Source organism: Strigops habroptila, chromosome 1, assembly GCF_004027225.2.
Source record: "Strigops habroptila isolate Jane chromosome 1, bStrHab1.2.pri, whole genome shotgun sequence".
Lineage (NCBI taxonomy): Eukaryota > Metazoa > Chordata > Aves > Psittaciformes > Psittacidae > Strigops > Strigops habroptila.
In genome coordinates, this window is record NC_044277.2 from 41,616,094 (window position 1) to 41,633,591 (window position 17,498).

The 17,498-nt window shown below is 36.4% G+C and overlaps 1 protein-coding gene across 9 annotated transcripts in view; it reads right to left on the reverse strand.

The window, feature by feature from the left end:
* Positions 1 to 17,498, reverse strand: part of SNTG1 (syntrophin gamma 1) — a 325,021-nt gene that overhangs the window by 11,800 nt on the left and 295,723 nt on the right. For 8 of the 9 annotated variants that reach the window (XR_003993467.1, XR_003993462.1, XM_030499511.1 and 5 more), the window contains one exon: positions 7,353 to 7,463. The exons of the other annotated variant lie outside the window; for it this stretch is intronic. Coding sequence is in view for 6 of the 8 variants with exons in the window: in XM_030499511.1 (XP_030355371.1) it covers positions 7,353 to 7,463 (111 nt within the window). In the remaining 2 variants the exon portion in view is untranslated. The remainder of the gene's footprint in view (positions 1 to 7,352; positions 7,464 to 17,498) is intronic. 9 annotated transcript variants of the gene reach the window in all.

The following is a 17,498-nucleotide window of genomic DNA, read 5'->3' on the forward strand; positions in this document are numbered from 1 at the left end:
ATTACAGTTTAAGAAATGTTTGAATCAATTAGGTAACCCTATTAGCTGAAAATTCTTACTATAATAATTACAGCTACTGGACACTGAATTTTCACAGTGCATTAGAACAATAATTACCAACAGTTATCACAGGTGTTTCTGCAACAGCAACACATTGGGAAGATCCATTGCTTGATGGACCTTCAAGAAAAACAAGTGAGGCAACAAAAGAGCCTCTGAAGGACCCACTGGATTACTGTTAGCAACACAGTGCAGAAATTACTTTGACTGCAAAGATGAACTCTGAGAAATCATCAAATAATCGATTACTATTTGCCATGAAACATTATTCCCATTTCAATGTGGACATGCATATTTAACTGGAAATTCAAGCAATGTGAAGCACAGTAGGCTGACTGGCATGTGGTGAGTACATACAGGACTGATTAATTGCTGCAGCTCAATTTACAGGAGCCTGATTGATGGGAGCAGGATCTATCAGGAACAACACTTTTCTGGCAGATTAGCCTAATAGCAAGAAAGCTTAATATACAGATAAGACTTCATGTAGAGCTGATGACAGATGAAACATTCCCTCACCTCTACTGGAACTTGCACTTTTAGCTGCCCATGGGTCTACACTACTGCCAGCAGATGGAGGTGAACCCACAAGCTTTTGTGCATGCTTAACCATCCCTGGTTGTTTCTGTATATACTTTGTCATCTGTTCATCCTCTTGTTTGAATACACCTTCTTCTAGGCAGGATATTGTGTATTGCACACCAGCTTCAGATGAGGTTTCCAATGACACCAAGCTGTGTGGTGTGGTCGACACACTGAAGGGAAGGGATGCTATCCAGAGGGACCTTGACAGGCTTGGGCCAATGCAAACTTCATGAAGTTCAATAACGCCAACTGCAAGGTCAAGCACAACGACAGGCTGGGTGAAGAATGGATTGAGAGCAGCCCTGAGGAGAAGGACTTGGGGGTATTGGTTGACAAAAAGCTTGACATGAGCCAGCAGCGTGCACTTGCAGCCCAGAAAGCCAACTGTATGCTGGGCTGCATCAAAAGGAGCATGGCCAGTAGGTTGAGGGAAGTGATTCTCCCTCTCTACTCCACTCTGGACCCCACCTGGAGTACTGCAAACAACACAAAAGGGACGTGAACATGAGAAAACTAAAAAATGAATCACACAAACCTACACAGGTTAGAAATCTCCAGTGACTCCGAATGCAGTCACTGCAGTTCAGAAATCCCTCTGTAAAAATCCTAAGGAGGTGTACTTAAAACCCATTTAAAGATGATATTCTAAACTTGAAGCATGTTAAAAATAAGCTATTAAATACCATTTGAGTAAGTAGATCTATACATTGGATCATTTTCAGAAAAGCAGATGAACTTCTGTGCACATCTTGCTATGCTTTTTAATCTGTCAGTCTCCGTCCTTAATTCTTAATGTGGCTGCACTGGCTGCCTTATTTATAAATGCTTATCATACTACCTTTTTATGTCCATACCTAACATAAACTGTCCACAAAAGGGTGATATTTGCTCATTAAAATATTGATGTTTGTATGCTAGCTAATGTTAGACAATGCAGGACCTGAACTGCTGTTCTGTAATTGTGCAGACCTTGGGGAAACATGTTTTCCCCAGTAGACACTGATACATGAAAGTAATCATCTAGGGTAATGACTTCTAACATGTGCAATAAAAGTTTAAATTAAATTAAAATTATGTTTTGGAGAATATACAAGAAATAAGCACAAATGTCAGTCTGGAAAATGATGCAAGTGTCCATTAGGACATGTTGCAACAGCTGAAAGTGGGCATTTCCTTCACAACAGCAGTAACTTAGGCTATTTGTCTTATTCTAGATTAGACTTCTATACAAGATAATTTCAAGTATGAATTAACTGTCATGAATTACTATTAAGGCAGTATTAATTAATTAATAAGTATTAATGCTAAATCCTCGAAGTTACACTACTTCCTTTGCTAATACCTTATTTCTGCCCTCTTCAATTCTCCATATTCATATAGTCAAAGAAAATTGACTGGATCTTCATGTGATGTGACGATTTTTAAATTCATTTCAGTTTCATAACAGTCAGCTTAGGAGTTCAGCTAATTTGTGAACAAAAGCTAATTGGTGATGCAGCACAGCTGTGTGACTTTGCCCGAGTTTTCCTGGCAAAACTGTTGAGCTGTGAAAATGTCCTGCAAGTTCAGAAAGCAGAGACCAAAGTGTAGCTTTTGAGTTATACATCTGTTTTACAAGGCACAGCAACTCCCAGTTCACAGAAATTACTTTTCGGTGTGTTTACTTAGAAAGTTCAAGTGGAAATTGCATGTAATAAGAAAAACAGCGCTGATACTGATTTTTATATACATGACATATTCCTTTGTTTGGAAGCATACATATAATGAAAGAGGATCTCTCACAGAATTAAAATACTCTTCATATTTAAAATACTCTTCAGAAAAATATAAAGCAGTTTCTATTGCAGTAATCCAATACTTAGCCAGGTAAAATTGAACAGCAAAGTACTCTGAGTTTATTACAGTTTTGAGATTGTGTTAGCCTCTGGCAGCTGCTGTGATACTGGAAAGATATTAATGGATCATTAAACTATAGCTAAACAAATAGGGAAATAGATAGGTAACTAGACAGGAAGGTGCCTAAGTGAATCCCTTTGTGTCTTATAGACAAGAAGAAAGCTTTGCCCTTGTATGTTTTTTTCAACCCAACCCCAACAGCTCAGTAAGAGCAAAGGAGAGAGACATATAGGTTCCACGTTCTGCCAAACCAACAGCTCTATTTTGTAGCTTAGTCAGAAAAATTCAGTCTGACTGTGCAAACTGGTGCAATATTTCCTGCTGAGTGACAGCTGGGAAATAACCTACAGATTGGAATGTCTAACGGATATCAGTGATTAATGTTGCCCCTAAGTGGTTTTCTTCTCAGAAACCACATAGATTTTGCCTTAAAGACCTTCAAAGTTAGGTCTTTGCATCCAGGCACCCTGCCATGGACCCACTGATGTGACCTATGGTAATTACTGTTCAGATTTTTCAGACTGGAATTGCTTAAACCTACGAGGAGGCACTTCTTTTACACTACGCTACACTATATATCTTTATAGTAATGTGATATTACTTACAGCGAAGCCAAACGAAAGCATCATTACAAAGTCTCTATTAAAAAAAAAGCAGGCAGTATTTTAACAGTAACGGACAGAATAATGCAAATGTTTAAATATCTCAAATTATTTCCAAGTGGAAAAGAAGTATGCCTGGTTAAACTGTAACCAAATTCATAGCACATGCTGTGTGTCTCAAGGCATACCATTTTGAATCTTGTTAAGTCAGGCATGAAACACACTGTAAAAATGTTGACAGCATTATAAAAATATTAGCTAAACTCTGGTGGTAAGTGTGTTTCTCAAAAACAAAAAAGAAGCTGACTGATGAATGGACGTGGTTCTGTGTTAGTTCTCATAAAGTGTTTTTCCTAGATTCTTCTAAAATTAACAGTGATATCTCTGTATATTCCACCAGAATATGGAGCAGTTGCTGCGTAATTATGAAGACAGAATGGCTAAAATGTAAAATGCTGCTGCATAACAATTTTTTTCTTTTTCCAAAACAATGTCCATCTACAAGTCTGAATGCTTTTCCAGAATAATAACAAATATTTTGGATCAAAATTCAATACCTAAACACTCTGACACTCTTAATTCTCTAGATAATAAATAAGTGTTCTAAAGCTAAAGGGTATTATCATGCAGATACTAAATGCCGTAATCAACATAACTGGGATTACATGAGATGCACAGTGCTGTAAATAAAGGAAGACAGGAAGCATTTGGATTTTGATAACTCATATTTGTACAGGAAAGAATTATGTAGACTCATAGAATCATTTAGTTTGGAAACGACCTTTAAGATCAAGTCCAGCTGTTAATCTAACACTGCCAAGTCTAAGTGCCACATCTACATGTCTCTTAAAGACTTTAAGGGATGGGGACTCCACCACTTCCCTAGACAGCCTGTCCCAATGCTTGACAACTCTTGGTGAAGATTTTTTTCCTAATATCCAATCTAAACCTCCCCTGGTGCAACTTGAGGCCGTTTCCTCTTGTTACTTGGGAAAAGAGCAAATATCACTTGTTACTTGGGAAAAGAGATGGACACCTACCTCACTACAACCTCCTTTCAGGTAGTTGTAGAGAGCGATAAGGTCTCCCCTGAGCCTCCTTTTCTCCAGACTAAATAACCCCAGTTCCTTCAGCTACTTCTCCAAAGACTTGTGCTCTAGACCCTTCATCAGCTTTGCTGCTCTTCTTTGGACACTGGACATGCTCCAGCACCTCAGTGTCTGTCTTGCAGTGAGGGGCCCAGAACTGAACACAGTATTCGAGCTGCAGCCTCACCAGTGCAAAGTACAGAGGGATGATCATTCCACAAGTCCTGCTGGCTACAATATTTCTGATAAAAGCCAGGATGCTATTGGTCTTGGCCACCTTGGCACACTGCTGCTCATATTAAGCCAACTGCAGACCATGATGAAAGCAAAATTATTTAAAAATACCCCAAAACAAAAACAAAAAAGGCCAGACCACCTCACATTTACAGGGAGTAACTGAATTATAGTGCATTATATACATTAACACATTCTGTCAGTACTGTAGCTGAAATTTGGAACTGGAGGAAAACAGATCTTGGAGGCAAGACAAGAAGGAGTCTCAGATCAGGTATGCATACACCATAACAGGTTCTGCACAGAGTGTGTTAGTGTTAACGATGAAGAGGAAAAAAGAACCTTCTGTTCCAGTGACTTTCTTAAGCTATATCAGTGTTACCTGCCGTGCCCTTTACTGCTTGGGAATGCAGAATTGAAGAGCCCTTATATGTTGGGGCAATGATTTCTCAGTGTTTTGGTTTCATTCTCAGCTGTGAGCTCTCATTTCACTATATGCTGATATTCCCTGTGTAATGGAACTGGCAAAAATTATCTTTATGTTAAGAAAATGTTACACTGTATTTCCCCTTACAACAGTGGGTCCCCAGGCCATTTGAAGCACAGAGACGCATTTAACAGGTGATGATAACTGTGTCCATGAATATTCATCACAACCTTTAACAGATGCTTTACAGAATTCCCATCATCTGATTCCAAATGTAGCCTGCACACAGTATGCATAAAACCTGGCATTACAAGCATTTCTGAAAATCTGATTAACATTTCCTAATGACTCAAGAGTTCTGCAAATAGTTATACCTCTAACTCTGTAATGCTACTAAAGTCCAAAAAGTAGAGGCTAGATTGTTGCACCTCTTCTGATGCTGAATAGTGCTTTAAATCCAAGAAAGGCTTAAAGGATACTGAAGGGGTCAATCCATAGAATTTTAAACTAACCAAAGTTGAAAAAATATGACCCAGGAATCTTCACATTCATTTTATAGCCACATTTATTTATATTTCTTAGACTAAGCAACATACTTCATATGTAAACAAATTGGAATGGATAAAGTGCTCACTATACATGCTGTAACACCTTCCATAGACAACATAACCTGACTTTTTTTGATCATGATATAATCGGTATGCTTTGATCACCAAGAAAATGAACTAAAAGTAAAAATTTTTATTTCTAAATTGATCAATGTGAAAGATTAAATTTATAATAAACAACCAGGGAACATGACAACATATTAATAAGAATGCTAACAAGTTTGTATAATATTATGCATTCATAAAGGTAGAATTGCTACCTTGATAAAAGGTAGAAAGATGAAGTTTCTAGAAATAAGCTGTATTGAGTGGGAATAGCAATAGGTATGATAAAGGTACCAAGACATCTCTAAGACTTATAAAGTGATTTGCACAACAGACTTAATTTAAACACGCAAAAAAATGTTGATGAAAGCTATTTTTCTTTTTCAAAATCTAGTTTTCATGCTTATTTCTTATTTTTTATTTAATTTAGTATTAAAATATATTCTAGCTTTACTCTAAGAAAAGAACCAAAACAAAACACCTTGTCCCATTATCGGATTCCTGTGAATCTTTTTAGTCCTAAAATCATGTGTTAACAGCAATAGCAGACAAATATTAGAAAAATAACTGTGAGTTTCATCCTCATGACATTAGGGTGTTATGTTTTCTTATTAGAGATGAAAAAAAATTTCTCTTCTGAAGGAAATTGGAAGTAAGAAAATATTTATCTTTGAGATGTAGCAGAACATGAAGTCCACCACATTTCATTGCTGTTGAGTTAGTGGGAGCTTTTACATACTTTTATTGTATTGGTAGAACATTCGAAATCAAGTAAATTGCTGTTAGGTAGAAAATAATTAATACCAAACATAAAGAGAGATGCAGGAAGGAAAAATCGCTGCTTAATGCAGCTATTTGCGTTTAAACTCATGACTGCCCTCAACACAATGCCTTTTTTCTTTACAAACTTTTTAATGCTGTACATATTTAACCCTTTTTGCCAGCAATTTATTTAATCATTTCCATTGGGCTCATGGAACCATATTGTTACCACATTCACTAGGCAATTTTCTCTCTGACATGGTGAGGAAAAATGATATAGTGAAAGCTTCAAAAGCCAGGCTTAAAGATAGCCAAGAAACTAGTCTTTAGGTTAACATAAAAATTGGGATCCTAGTCCAAAAGACCTTTGATCCAGACTCTAAGGCAGTTCCAGTTTTCAAAGAACCTGGGAGATCACTTTTCCTCACATACACTGGGAAAGCAAATGCCCTATTCTCAAAAGACACAAATCAAACTAAGCCTCTCAGGGTTATTGTTTTCATAAATTAGCTCTTGCATCAAAAGCACAATTGAAAATACAACTTTATTGACTTTCAATTAGACACAGACGTAAAACTTCAGTCTTGTAAGGGAGTACGTGTTTAATCCACACTTTTTTTTCCCAAGAAATACAACCAGATTTTAGACCTTTGCTGCTTTTTGTCCCCAGGTTTACTTTCGGATATATTTTGCACCATTTCTTCATGGTAAGAGTATAGGTTGAAAAAACAGGGTCAAACTCTCAGCCAGCCTTGTTAAAATGATGAAGAGGAGAGCCAGCAAATGTGCCTAAAAGCACACATAGCAAGTTCTGGCTTTTATTATTTTTTAATGTTATTACACCTTTCAAAAGACTTTAAACTAGCAAAAATCCAAGCAATTGATTCAGCTTTCTTTTCTTGCGATTTCTTTGGTCTTCTTTGCATTTGTTGACTTTGCTTTAATCAAATATTTCTAAGTAATTTAGTTTAATTTAGTATTCCATTCCCCTAGGTGCTTTGATAACTGCTTTTAATGTACAAAACTCACAATACATTGTTTTTACCTTTGCTTCAATTTGTTTAGTATCTTGGTTTTGGAACAAAAATTTGATTTTGCTCTTCCCATCATCTGAAGAACCCTTGAGCTGGGAAAACTTGTACCTCCAAAGTACGGCCTAGGAGGGGGGAAAAAAAGAAACATAAAAAACCCATATACAAGCAACTCAGTGTAGTTATCATTGAAAATCATATTAGAAATAGCCAATCTCCTTCCAAGGGAATTCTAACCCTTCTATGGTACGTAATTAAATCAATTTAGTGTTATGTGGTCTGATGTTCCTGTGTACTATAAGTACACATATGAATGTACCACACTTTGTCAGTGTGTGATTCAGATCTGTCAAGACTTCATTTTTAAATTTACTCTGAAATTCCTTTATCTATGTTTAATCCTGATTAAACAAAAAAGAGAGGGTTAGTAAATTCATTGTCATGCCAAAATCCAAAAATTTTTTTCCCATTGATGATCTGTGGATTCCCCATTCCATCTGAAGTGATAAACTGCCATAGAAGTCCTCTCTTTTCTTTCCATATTAAAAAATCTAGTTGTTTTAACATATAGGGTATATAAAATTGAAAACAAATATCCATTTTTAAATTATGAAATGACAGAAGGAAACCCTGTAATGAAGACAGGCTGAGAGAGTTGGGGCTGTTCAGCCTGGAGAAGAGAAGGCTGCGTGGAGACCTCATAGCAGCCTTCCAGTATCTGAAGGGGGTCTATAAGGATGCTGGGGAGGGACTCTTCCTTAGGGACTGTGGTGGCAGGACAAGGGGCAATGGCTTCAAACTTAAACAGGGGAAGTTTAGACTAGATATAAGGAAGAAGTTCTTTACAGTGAGGGTGGTGAAGCACTGGAATAGGTTGCCCAGGGAGGTTGTGGATGCTCCATCTCTGGCGGTGTTCAAGGCCAGGCTGGACAGAGCCTTGGGCAACATGGTTTAGGGCGAGGTGTCCCTGCCCATGGCAGGGGGGTTGGAACTAGATGATTTTAAGGTCCTTTCCAACCCTTACTATTCTATGATTCTATGAACTTACTTTGAGTTTATTTATGAGAGCTCTAATCAGGAATTCAGGAATGACCAATTCATTAATTCTAAGCATATCAGTGGCATTTCAAGTAGTTATATTATGAATTACATTGTGTCTTGCTGAAAAGAAAAACAGATTGCACTACAGAATAAACATGCAATTAATAAAATTTACAGCTGGCTAGAAATGCATCTTTTTTATATCTAATGTGGATTTATGTAGAAAAAAGTACATTTCAAACTACTTTGCTTAAAAGTGGAAATCAGCTATTTTTTATTTTGAGCGTCATTTAAAGATATCCTTACCCTCCAGATATTTCAAAGCACTAACATTTTTCATTGTGACTTCAGTAGTATTTCACATAGTTATAAGGTCATCCTCACTCACGTTGTGCTGATACTTTGAGGACCCATTAATTTCACATGGATTGGATAACACAGAAACTTAAGGCAAAAAGTGCTGTTCCATTTTCTTTTGTCTAAGTGTTTGTAAATTACTTCCTCTCAGTGGCATAGGATGACACTTCCCATCTGTGCCCTCTGTCTATATCGATGAATGATGTAGTATGTACTTAAACAGAATATGAGGGAGGTAAAATTGTCAAGTATCCTAAATCTACGCAGGTCCCTTTACTTCAGGATGTGTTAATCTTTTGAAGTTAATGACTGGCAAAAATCCCTAACCTGCAAAAGCTAAATAAAGTTAGCTGTGTTTGTCTTAGTAACTTGAAGACAAAAAACCCCAAACCTTAACTGTGCAGAGTACACGAAACAAGTCTTAGAATTATTTTTCCTAAAATGCTCTCCATATATTTGCCCCTTGCAGATTAAAAGACCATAATCTCAGTACCACTTTCGCTCTCTGTATGTATGTGACAGGTGAGCTCCCATCTACTATAAACAGAGTTAAGGACATTCTGTTTCAGATAAACTAGAGGAATTTGGCAATTTATGTGAAACTGTATTATATTTGTTTCAAAAGCTGTCCTCCTGAGCCCACCAATCTGCTACGGAACATAGAATAGCTTCCCTCATTCCCTAGTGTGGACAATTCCTTTCATCTTTTTTGATCAATGACGTTTACTTATGTCCTGTAGATAGTGAGTTAAAAAAAAAACCAACAAACCAACCCAGTATACCATTCAGGTGGCCATACTTCCTACCTACACTGTAAACTTCTTTTTTCACAGACTTCTGTAGCTCAACAAATCTGCTTGGAAGATCAAGACCATTGCTTTCTGAATGAACAGCAAATCTATTTAAGCATGTCATTTCCTACATGATAAATGTAAAGGCCACTGATGATGTCTTTATCTCAGGAGAACAACCAAAGAAACAAGCTATCTTTCTCTGATGATGTATGGGGAGACCAGGAAAGAGGCACAGTAGTAACAAGGACCTTTAGATGGGCAGGCAAAATCCCAGGGTACGTGTCACTCCCAATTAGACTAAGTTCGAGTGAAGATCAAGGTTGTACAGAACTGCAGAACTTTGGCATTTACCATGCAGTTTTGCCACTTGCTTCATTCCCACTCAGAGGAAAGAGAATGACAGTCACACACAAATCACACACTTCAGTTTATGCATAACGTTGATTTGGAAAGCCCTACTTAGCAACAGCTCTTACTTAAGTACATCGCAAAATCGGGTCTGTAGTGTGGAGGGGACAAAATCTTTTTTGAGACTAATCCCAACAATACAGCACTTCTTTCATCAGGATATCAAAACAAGTTTGGAGAACTGACACTTCAACAGCGTACTTCACAGAGACTATTAAACACTTTATCTATAGTGTAAGGAATAAAAATGCCATTGACAATGCATGAAATGACTCCCAAATGAAAGAACTAACTGTTTCTCTTGAGTGATCTTCAACAAATTGCACATTTTTTTCCCAAAGATGTCAGCATGGAAGAGGGTTCTTTTTGCAAAAATAAAAGTGGGGAAATTTTGTGAGTTTTAAGTTAGTAAGTCAGGAATACAAGCTATTTCATTTAACCTAGTCATCCTGGCTACTTCTTTTGTTCTAGACAATTTGTTAATAACAGTTCCTTCATCCTTGTTTGAACTGAGATGAATGCTGGTTCACTCTGATACACTGGATGTGTCTACACCTCGAGGTACCATACAATATTAAAAGTCTAAACAGTTTAAACTAGATGTCCAATGGCAGATAGCTAAAATTGGGTGAATTAGTTAAGTATATGCCCAGTAAGATCCATTTAATTCCCTGTCTCCAACCAAAGAAGCTGAAGTGCTCCCCTACGTAGCCAGAACTGCAGCAGATGTACAAGATTCTAAAGGATGCTGTGACTATCAGTCACATCATTCTCTTAAAATACACTATCTTGGAGATCCTTGGGTTACTGGAATGGATACACTGGACCCCCTTAACCAAACCAGCAGTAGTTTGGTACAGGGTCCAAAGGAAATAAATGCCTGAGCCATAGCCAGTCTAAGAACTCCTCCAGGAAACCCACAAAAGAGCAGAGTGACACAGTGAGCACCAATACATATGAGCTTGGCACAACAATCATGCGATTAACAAATAGGTAGCAGGTGTTTTTTTTGAGACTCATTTATCAAGGAACAAAGAAAGTTGTGGGTACAAAGAGCCTCATGCATACCTTTCCCATTACATTCAATTTGACGTGAGCCAACTGCTTTATCCCATGAATATGACAACCTAAGTGAGCCACCTTTGAGCTCACCCTGCTAGGCAGCATGGATGCATGGTGGTGATCTTCTCCTGAGCTGGGATGCCTCTCGAGCTTTGAGATTCCTTACCTGAGACTGAGGGATTCTTCCTTTCCCACGGCAGAGACCCCTTATTTACAACAGATCCTCACTAAGTTGCTGATAGCATGCTCAATCAATAGTAATGAAATCCATGTAGTTAATTCCTGTAGACATAAACTATTGTCCAAGTCTGAGACTAGGATTGGACCTAGCTGCACCTAAGCACCATCAGGAGTTTAGAAAGCAAGGGGGTCTACTCTGAACCTTGTGACTCAATGGGAGGGTCTCTGTGTAAAACTTGTAGCCCAATCCTAACTTAATTTTCTTTTGTACTTTTTATCCATGTAGTAATAGAATGAACTTTGCCATTGAATTCTGTTAAATCACACTTTTCATAAATTCATGTGAAAACCACTTTTGCTAATACCTCTGATGGTGATTCTTCGAATGATTCTAAACCACTCATTTGCGACACTTACTTCTTTTTGCGGTTTCATATGTTCTGGGTGGCTTTTTTTCTTTTCATTTTCAAAATTCATAAGCAAAATTCATAAGCAATGAACAGAAACCTGACCTATTCTTTTTCAATAACTATTTTATTCAAAGACTACCTCAAGCAGAAAAGAAAAGCAAGACCTACCCACCAAAGTACCCAGTTTCACAGAGAGGTAGCAGTGACATAAACACATGAGAGAGAGTTTCACATGTTTTTATCTTTCGTGTTCCTATGAACTGACTTCAGTATTGCAGAGCTTGCTGTGGTGACTGTTCTGAATTCTAATTTTAAAGGCTAATTCTCCTGCATTGGGAATAGGCACCCTTGGGGATACTGATCTATACCACTGTCAAAGTGAATGAATTTCTCATGTTTTTAAACATCACAGTTCCTCAGAACCATTTGTTTAATGCTTGCCTCAGAGAGTTAATATAGGTTGATATAATTTCGTACAAATATATGTATGTATAAATTGACTTCTAAACAATACGTACATTTGTAAACATGTTGGCTTTCTCACAAATTGCCAAAAAAAAGAACAACCCTAAATGTGTGTGCCATATAAGTTATTCCTAAATCAGTTTTTATGAATTATAAAATATAAGCAGAAGTTCTTGCTGGTTTGAAGGTGCAGTGTTACTAAGCTCAGCACTCTATAATACATTAACATGGTGCTTCTTTTAGTTAACAAGAGCAGCCCGTTCTCTTCAAGTGCTTTCCTTATATAATCATCAGTAACTGTGCATAACTTGCACCACTGAGAATATTTTACAGGACTATATACAGCATTTTTAGGAAGCACTAAACTTTTGTTGACCCTAAAGTAGAATTAACACATGGACCAGGGACCAGGTGGTAATTCCTTTTAAAGCACAAACTGCAACCAAATGCAAAGATTCGGTGGCTGATGCTGGCATCAGCTACTCGTGAGAATCCTGAGACACTTCTCAAGTCGAGGCACACAACTTTATGATGCCTTGATGGAAGACCAAGATGAGAACTCAGTATGCATTACTTATTGCCTTTAAAAGGGAACTCTCAATCCATGAGTAGAGCCAAAACTTGTGAATAACTTCATGCAGACCTGTTTAGAAACTGGGGACTAAGGTAAAATAGCATATGCTGAAAATACCAACAGCTTCACCACTTGGATGCATCCAGTGTGATCATGGAAAATCTGACATAGTTCATTCATCTTTTGAGAAATGCACTGTAAGAATACAATCTCACTGAGCAAATGCCGCATGTATCATGCATAATATTAAAACAACCAATAAGATACAAATCCTCTTCCCAATTAATATTTATAGATTGCTTAAACTGCTTTTTACATTTTATACTATTTAATAACATTAACTTCAAAGAATACCAGGATGCAATGCAAACAAATAAACAGTGTAGACAAACTGACAAATTAGATTTAAGACTTCTCTTGAGATGCTATTAAATTACTGCAATCAGAAATCATAAAGAAGTGAAATGCTGTCTTCACTGAAATTAAATGGACTTTTTTTCCTTTGACATATCTGGGACCAAGATTTTCCACTAATACTTCTTAATGAGAAATATTTTATTTATAACTAATCATCTAGGTCTCATTTGTTCTAGTCTTTGTAACCAAATTACTTCCTATCATCTTCCACTAGTGTTATTTTGCTATAATTACCCAAGGATGCTCTCTGCGTGCACATTTTTATTTTATAGATGGGACATGAATGCAATACATACATGGCACACGGAAGAAAAGGTATTGACTTCAGCACCTGTAATAATTTGCTGCTGTTCTGTACAGCCACACAAATGAAGAAAATTATATTGCTCCTATTCTTAGCACTAGTGCTAAATCTAGAACACATTCGGCAAGGGACCTTAGAAAATATTTTCACATTCATATCGTATGTCAGTTTGCTACTCATGCCCATCACTTCAGAATGCTGGACTAAACTACATACAATTTTGATGAGATGACATCAAACAAAATTACTTCCTATCTAGAAAATGGTATCAGAAAAGTGGGAATGCATCATAATTATCTTACTGTAAGGTATGACCAGGAGTGTCGGTTAGGGTTTTTGTTTTGTTTTCAGTCGAGGAGCTTGATTTATCCTTAACAGAGACTGGATTACCAAACAAACATAGAAAAAATACGGGTGTCTGTATTTTTACTTACCATACTCTAAGGAATATGCATAGAAATATGAATGTCTGACTAGTCCATGGCTCTGTGATAGCTATAAAATTTAGCAAAGATATATAAGGTATTTTGCGTTATCACTAGGAAAGAAAAAGCTGCATTTTGCCAACATAAGAGTCTCCAGCCAGAACAGAATACATTTGGGTCCTATGGTTTCAGTGATGAACTACATTCAATTTATTATTAAACAGTCTTTCATTCTCTGTTTTGGATTATGAGTTCTGTTCTTGCAAAAAGGCCATTTACACTTAATGAACTTACTTGTGAAATAGTTTTTGCACCACACATGCAACAGCATCATTTCACCTGCCAGTGCACATCACCAAATACAGATTTGCTCTGTACTTCCCATTGACATGAATCATACAGATTTTACCACATAATAGCAAAAGAAGTTTGGCCTTCAGCAGGATGCTTGGAAAAAAACTGAAAGAGACTGTCAGTGTTTTGTAATGACTAGACAGCTATATCTCAGACCAACTGTAAATGGTGGGGTAAATCAAGAAACCATCTTTATTAAGAAAAAGATGTCAGAAGTCACTTTTCAAATATTAGTTTTAGCAAATCCCTTTGTTGTCTTCTCCACCGCATCTTCAAAAAGCAAAAAGCTGTAGCTGTACTTTTCCAGCACTGCCTTTTTTTCTTTTTTTTGTTTATTTTTTGTTTTTTTGTGACACTTTGACTAAATTATTCTTCTGTTTAGCTTTTAAGGAAATTTTTTTATACTAGGTCCTTGTAGGTCCTTATTTTCAAGAATAAAAATAACTGGGTTTTCAAGCACCTGGGATATGCCTTACTTTGGTTGTTTGTCTCATACCAAATTGAGAAAGATTACATTCTTGCAAAGCGATACTTTGTCCATACTGGTAGCAGCAGTAGGGAACTGAGTAGGATTAAGATCTTGTTCATGCTCAGTTCTACTGCTATACCAATCTCTGGAGACTGTCTTACTACAAAAGAATTATGGTCCAAGGCAATTTCCTTTGTCAACTCCTGTAGCTTTATAACTGTAAAGGGAAAGACAGGGGAAGACACAGAGAATGAAGAACAAAAATGAGACAAAGGAAAAAAAGCAAGAAAGTCGGCCCTAATAAAATAACTGTTCTTGTCTGTTACTGAAGTTACACTGAATGTTAAAAGTCTACAGTTTATTTGTTTAGTACTGAAGCATGACCTACCAGCATTTTTTTGTTTCTAGCCACAGTACGTAAGACTGTACGAACCATGCTTAACAGCCTCTATTAAAGTTATAGTAGCTATTCGGTCACCATTTCAATTTCTAAGCACAGAATAAATATTTGTTCATGGGAGTTACATTAATAAATCTCTTCCTTGAAGTGAGCTTGGTTTCTTTTGGCCTTCTCTATTACTGAACTTTGGATATCAAGGGTTTTTTACACACTGTTTATTTCAATATGCTGTATGTGTATTATCTGACTGACGAGACAGACATTAAGGTATGTATCCCTAGAAAACATCGAGTGTCCTCCTATAGAAATTAAGATATATTATGTTCTGTGTTATTTAGTAGCCTTTTGGTGTGAAAACCAAATTAAAGATATTTGCAATGCTATTTATTGTTCACAGTGTATTCTCTATTTTGATGAAGGTGTCTGCTAGGGAACAGATGATGTACACTGAGCTTTGTTGATATGTATCTTGTGGGCTATTATGGAGCCTTTTGTTACTTTGTTCTAGCATCACCATATAATTCAGCAGCATTTTAATTTATTTTCAGTCCTATAAGAGATGATTTTTTTTCCTCTTCTGACAAATACATATTTTTTATTTCTGTTTTAATGAGCAGTAAATGTGTGAGTAGAGACATAGCACTTCACACAGGTAGGTAGATGGCAATGTACGCTCACACAAACATACACATACATTATTCATACAAGCTATGATGTGAATACACACATTATAGAAAAGAATTTTAATGAATGTCTGTATAAACAGAAACATATAACATACATATATCTATGAATATACACCTACACACCTGAAGACTAGACAATTTTTTTGTTAGAAGCATGTTAAAAATAAATTACTGAATACCATTTGAGTAAGTAGTTTTATACATTGGATAGCTTTCAGAATAGTAGATAAACTTCCTTACACATCTTGTTATGCCTTTTAATCTATCAGTCTCCATCCTTAATTCTTGTAAGACCTTACTTATAAATGTTTATCACAATTCCTTTTTATGTTCATACCTAAGATAAATCATCCACAAAAGGGTGATATTTGCTCATTAAAACATTGACATCTATATACTAGCTAATGTTAAACAAATGTAGGACCTGAACTGATGCGCTGTAATTGTGCAGACTTGGGAAAAAATGTTTTCTCCAGTAGGCACTGATACAGGAGAGTAATGACCTACGGTAAAATTTGGTTTATGACTTCTAATACCTGCAACAGAACTTTTTGCATCTTTTTAGATTTTTCACAATTAAAAAAGCAAACCAAAACAAAACAGCATCTCAAATATCTCAAAAGAAAAAAATATATCTGGAGTAGATGCTGTATACTAAGACGCCTAGTAGTGCAAAGAGTGACTAAACAGAATCTGGAAACTTTATTAGGCAGATAGGAGAAAGGAGAATACCTAAATGGCATGCTTAAAGATTAATTAAATTCACTTTTAGTAGAATACCAGCAAGGAAGAAAGAGGCAAGTTCAACAAGAGTATGTTATTTGACATACTGTATTTCAAATAATGCAATGAAATTGCATTAAAGCTGGTGGGCATTTCCTGAAGTAGTCCACAGTGGAAGAGCTGATGTGATCATGTATACCAACACATGAGGCAGGTACACAGGCCTTTTCACTTGAGATGTATCACTACTGCAAATGAAGGACTACATGATAGAAATTAATCATAGTCAAACATTTGCTAATGTCTGATTGCCTTTTATGTTGCAGTTCTCTTTTAAACTGTACTTCATTACTGAAAAAAAAAAGGGATGACATCTTGTACTGGCTTTAGAGAGTGGTACAGAAGAATTAAGAGCACAAGTATATGTTACCACTTTTTAAAGGGAAGAGAAATTATTTTGTATCTGTAATTACATTTGGTAGTTTACAGACTGTTTAGGTGAATTATGAAGTTAATTAATGAAGTGTTGTAAGAATTTGATTTAACTAGTCAATTTTAAAAACTATTAATTCTCCTTTCAGAAAATCACAACAGTTTGTTATAAAGCAACATACCAAATGCTCTAAATGATAAAAACCTGCTGGCTCTACAAGCTATTAGTCAAAAAAATGAGTAAGAGATAGCAGGGGATATGCAGCAGAAACTGCTATGATTTATGCCAGTGCTGTTATAATCACATCACAGTACAGATTTGTTCTATTTATCATAGGTCTGAGCAGACATAGAAACAATGTTTTTATCGAACTATGATGTGTTTGACTTGAAATACATTTAGCACAGATGACAGATTTTAACCACTAATTTTGACTTACATCGTCAACTATCATAGGAAGATTAAATGACAGCAAACAAGGAAACAAACCACACAGAGTTGCATGTTTTTTGTCTGGAAACCATAACTTTCATTACCCTCTGTAAATTCATCCGTGAGCATTGGTACTGAGTTTGGGTTTCCGAACATTCATAAAATTTTGACTGTAATTTGTCATGCACACTGGAAAAAAAATCTATTAACTTGAAATGTAAAAAGG